The 4969-nt window shown below is 50.3% G+C and overlaps 1 protein-coding gene across 1 annotated transcript; it reads left to right on the top strand.

Moving 5' to 3' along the window:
• Window positions 1-824: 824 nt before the first annotated feature.
• FZD10 (frizzled class receptor 10) lies at window positions 825-3713 on the top strand. The gene has a single exon (XM_036393291.2). It carries the CDS (start codon window positions 825-827, stop codon window positions 2571-2573), a length of 1749 nt encoding a protein of 582 aa, XP_036249184.1. The 3' UTR covers window positions 2574-3713.
• Window positions 3714-4969: the final 1256 nt, after the last annotated feature.

The following is a 4969-nucleotide window of genomic DNA, read 5'->3' as shown; positions in this document are numbered from 1 at the left end:
GGATGTCGTATGCGAGGCGGATCCTGCACAGGTTTTTTTTCTTCTTCTTGGGTTTAGCTTTTTTTTTTTTTTTTTTTTTTTACTTTATTTTCCCCTCGGATTGAGCCTCCCCCAAGCCCCAGCTGCCGCGGCCGCAGGAGCAGCGAGGCGGGGGAGCGGAGCCGGCACAGACACCACGCACACTCCAGCCCCGCTCGGCACGGCGCGGCGGAGCCGACCTATTGCAAACCGGGACCAGAGGGCGGCGAGCAGGGGGGGATTTCTCAGGCCCCCCTCTTCAATGGCTTAGATATTTCCTCCCCCTCCTCCTCCTTTATTCCGCGCTCGGATAAACCAATCTCCACCTCTCGGCAAGAGAGCGAGGAGCCGCGACCCGTCGGAGGAGCGGAGAATCCCCGGAGACAGCGGCGGCAGCAGAGCCGCCCGGGACATGTGCGAGGGGACGCGGTGATCGCCCGGCCGTGCCCGCACCGAACTGCGCGGACGTCGCTCGGCCGGGCGGCGGCGGCGGGCCGCAGGAAGGAGCGGAGCAAAGGGAGGCGGGCAGGCGGATCGCGAAAGTGGAAGCCCGGCGAGCGGAAAGTTGCCGCGCTGCCCGCAGTAAGTTGGGCGCTTCTGCGGAGCGGGGGCGCTTTCCCTTCCGCCGGCCGCCGCCCGGGCGCTCCCCGCGGGGCCGCGGCGGCCCGGGCGATGCTGCCCCGCTCCGCCGGCGCCGCGGCCCCGCCGCGCTCGGGGCCGATGCTGCGGCGGGCAGGGCCCGGCCGGCCGCTGCTCTGAGCCCCGCGGCCCCCGGCCCGCGCTCCGGCCGCCCCGCAGCCGCCACGATGGGGCCGGCGGCCGGCAGCACCGCGCTGCTGCTCTGCTGGCTCAGCGGCTGCTGCGCGGCCATCAGCTCCATGGACATCGAGCGGCCCGGCGACGGCCGCTGCCAGCCCATAGAGATCCCCATGTGCAAGGATATCGGCTACAACATGACGAGGATGCCCAACCTGATGGGGCACGAAAACCAAAGGGAAGCTGCCATTCAGCTGCACGAGTTTGCCCCCTTGGTGGAGTACGGGTGCCACAGCCATCTGAAATTTTTCCTGTGCTCCCTCTACGCCCCGATGTGCACGGAGCAGGTTTCCACCCCGATCCCAGCCTGCAGGGTGATGTGCGAGCAGGCGAGGCTGAAGTGCTCCCCGATCATGGAGCAGTTCAATTTTAAGTGGCCGGACTCCTTGGACTGCAGCAAGCTGCCCAAAAAGAACGACCCCAATTACCTGTGCATGGAAGCCCCCAACAACGGGTCGGATGAGCCGCCCAGGGGCTCCAGCATGCTGCCACCCATGTTTCGTCCCCAGCGACCCAGCAGCGGCCACGATCTGCAGCAGCACAAGGACAGCCTGAGCAGAGCGTCCTGCGAAAACCCCGGCAAGTTCCACCATGTGGAAAAGAGCGCTTCCTGCGCGCCGCTCTGCACGCCGGGGGTTGATGTCTACTGGAGCCGGGATGACAAACAGTTTGCTGTCATTTGGATTGCCATCTGGTCCATTCTGTGCTTCTTCTCCAGCGCTTTCACTGTGCTCACTTTTCTCATAGATCCTCAGCGTTTCAAGTACCCCGAGAGGCCCATTATCTTCCTGTCCATGTGCTACTGCGTCTACTCGGTGGGGTACATCATCCGCCTCTTCTCAGGTGCTGAAAGCATTGCCTGTGACAGGGACAGCGGCCAGCTCTATGTCATCCAGGAGGGGCTGGAGAGCACCGGCTGCACCATTGTGTTCCTGGTTCTCTATTACTTTGGCATGGCCAGCTCCTTGTGGTGGGTGATCCTGACCCTGACTTGGTTTCTGGCGGCTGGGAAGAAGTGGGGGCACGAGGCAATCGAAGCCAACAGCAGCTACTTCCACCTGGCAGCCTGGGCCATCCCGGCTGTGAAGACCATCATGATCCTGGTGATGAGGAGGGTGGCTGGGGACGAGCTGACAGGGCTCTGCTATGTTGGCAGCATGGATGTGAACGCCTTGACGGGCTTTGTGCTCATTCCTTTGGCTTGTTATCTAATCATTGGCACTTCTTTTATTCTTTCTGGCTTCGTGGCCCTTTTTCATATCAGGAGGGTGATGAAAACAGGTGGAGAAAACACCGACAAGTTGGAGAAGCTTATGGTCAGGATTGGTGTCTTCTCAGTCTTGTATACAGTGCCTGCAACTTGCGTGATAGCTTGCTATTTTTATGAGAGATTGAACATGGATTACTGGAAAATTGTGGCAACTCAACAGAAATGCAAGATGAACAATCAGACTAAAAATTTAGACTGCATGATGAATAACTCTATCCCAGCAGTAGAAATTTTTATGGTCAAAATTTTTATGTTGTTAGTTGTGGGCATTACTAGTGGCATGTGGATCTGGACTTCCAAGACTCTTCAATCCTGGCAAAATGTTTGTAGTCGGAGATTGAAGAAGAGAAGTAGGAGAAAACCCGCAAGTGTTATTACGAGTAGTGGGATCTACAAAAAACCTCAACATCCACAGAAAACTCACCTTGCAAAATATGAATCAACATTACAGCCGCCCACCTGTGTGTGACCAGGTTTTAGAAAAGACTGTATCTCACCTCACAGACTTACAAATGTCCACAGTAGCAGTCAGAAATTTAAAAATGAATGGTGCTTTTTTTGTCAGAACATTTTAATATCTCAAGGCACAAAAATGTATCATGCTGAATTCAGGACCTGGTGAAAAACTGAAGGTAAATGTACTCATGGAAAGGTTTTATGTGAAAGAAATATTGTGAATTAAAACAGTCTGTTCTGTTACTAATTTGTAGTTAAGAATCACATCCATCCCTCAGATTAAAAACAAAACAGCAACATAAAAACAAAACCAAACACAACAACCAACACTTATTTAACTTCTTCATGTAGCTGGGCTGGATTTTCTCCAGCTCTCTGAGTAACAAGGTATAGCCAAGTTTTAGGGAGCAGTGCTTTGATTTTAGAAGTGCCCAAGTGAGCATTGTCCCTGCAGGGAAGGAGGAGGCCTATCCTGGGCGAGGATGCTCTCTGGGAAAACAACCTCCGTGCTAACCTTAAACCCTTCTCAGCTCCTCTCAGCCCACTGGGCTTCGAGTGCCTAAAAATAGGCTCGATCTATAATGCTCACCAATATTCTTTCACCAAAAGAGAAACTTCCTGCACCAGACACAAACTTTGTGAATAAGAATAATGTGCAATACATTTTTTTTTCTTACCATGACATGAAAAGAGAAACAAGTATTTTGCTGTACATAAAGACAACAAAAGAAATCTCTTAACAAAAGAACTAAGAGGTCTAGTCCTCAGAAACCCTTTAGTGTTACATTTTGTGGCTTTTTAATGGAAATCAAGCCAATGTTATACACGTTTGGACTGATTTGTGCAAAAAAAAAGGGGGGGATCAATTCAAAGAGACCCAAAGGGCTTATTGACTCTTTCTATTGTTAAACAAATTCTCACTATGAATAGATCAAGAAGCACTAGATTCTGCAAAGGGAAGCTTTGTATAGAGTGATGCTCTTTACTGTGCTGGGGGTGCACAGTTCTCTGCTGTATATATTTGTAATATACAATTATTTTTCATGCTCCACTATTTTATTAAAAATAAAATATGTTCTTTAGTTTGATAATTTTGTGTGTTCTAAACTTTCTCTGATGTGCTTTGCAGTTAATAAACTTGTTTCCTGGATCATTTGGTAAAAGCACACTTTGAATATAATAATTGTTGTTATACTTGCCTGCAAGTATAAATAGAGAGAACAGTAATTTACTCGAAAGAAATTGCAAGGTGGAATGAAATAAATGGATTTTGAAGGTGCATGTTTCTGTGAGCCTCTGCAACTGAGAAAACAGACTGGGCTTTAGTGCTGTAAAAAGCTGCAGCGCGTAGAGCAGGAGCGTGTTTACAAAGCGCTGAGATTACAGCAGTGATCCTCGCTTAACAGCCCTTTAAAATTTGCATAGGCTACGTTCAGCATGTTAAAGATCGCTGCCTCACCTCACCCAGCTGGAACACAGCTCAGTCCCTACCCTGCGGGGATTGCCCCCTTTCCAACACCGCTGGAAGTATCGCCATCTGTGGAAGGACTTAGGGGACACCGGGACATACAAATGCAGGATTTGAATGCTGCTTGAGGGAAGTTACCTGCTGAAGCTCAGACTGTGAAGACATTTTCAAGAAGTTTTTAGTGGCGTGTGTTGTAGTGTGAGGCTGAAGTTTTCCCTGCGGTTTTCCGGGTGATGCCAGGCTGGGTGATCAGCTGGTGAAGCAGGGGTAGAACCTCCCTTTCTCACCCAGCTGCTCCAGAAAAGATCCCTTTGTCTGGGATCTCATCACAGAGAGAACAGATCTTAATGGGAGAGTGGGGATCCTTGTGACAGTCATGTTGTGGCTGGGAATTTGCCCACAAAAGGTTCTTTAGTAGTGGTTTGGTTTTTCAACTTATCTGTGCAGTGTGACAGATAAATTCTTGCCTTTTTGTACTCATTTGAAGTGTTCCCAGCAGTGATGAGGAACTTGAGTGGCAGAAATGATCTTGCAGCTATTATCAATAATCTTCATGTCTAAAGTGCACATAGATAAAGCAGTTTTGATACAGAATTCATCTTTTGAGGAAGAGAAAAGATCTTTTTTCTCTTTTGTGCCACTGTTTGACACAGGGCTTTGAGATGGCCTGGAAGTTAATCCTATCAGAGGACACTGTGCTGCAGCCAAAGTAGGACATTGCACTAAACAAATCCACTTGTGAAACTACTGAATTAATGCCCATGCAGCTGTGTACGCTCCAGCTAGAGCAATGGCACTAGATCCTGAGAAATACAGAGTTTTGAAATCACCTGTGTGTTGCAGGAAGCCTTCAGGTGTGTGTCACCTGAGGGAGTTCACACCTGACAAGGCCAGTGCTGGCTTCAGCAGGACAGGTTTGTTCAGGGAATGTCCCAGGCTTC

This window comes from Molothrus ater, chromosome 18 (assembly GCF_012460135.2).
Source record: "Molothrus ater isolate BHLD 08-10-18 breed brown headed cowbird chromosome 18, BPBGC_Mater_1.1, whole genome shotgun sequence".
NCBI classification, from domain to species: Eukaryota; Metazoa; Chordata; class Aves; order Passeriformes; family Icteridae; genus Molothrus; species Molothrus ater.
The sequence above is the reverse complement of the archived record's forward strand: the minus strand, read 5'-3'. Positions and strand labels throughout refer to the sequence as shown.

Coding starts and splice junctions, on each gene's coding strand:
- FZD10 (XM_036393291.2), top strand. CDS start 825: ATGGGGCCGGCGGCCGGCAGCACCGCGCTGCTGCTCTGCTGGCTCAGC.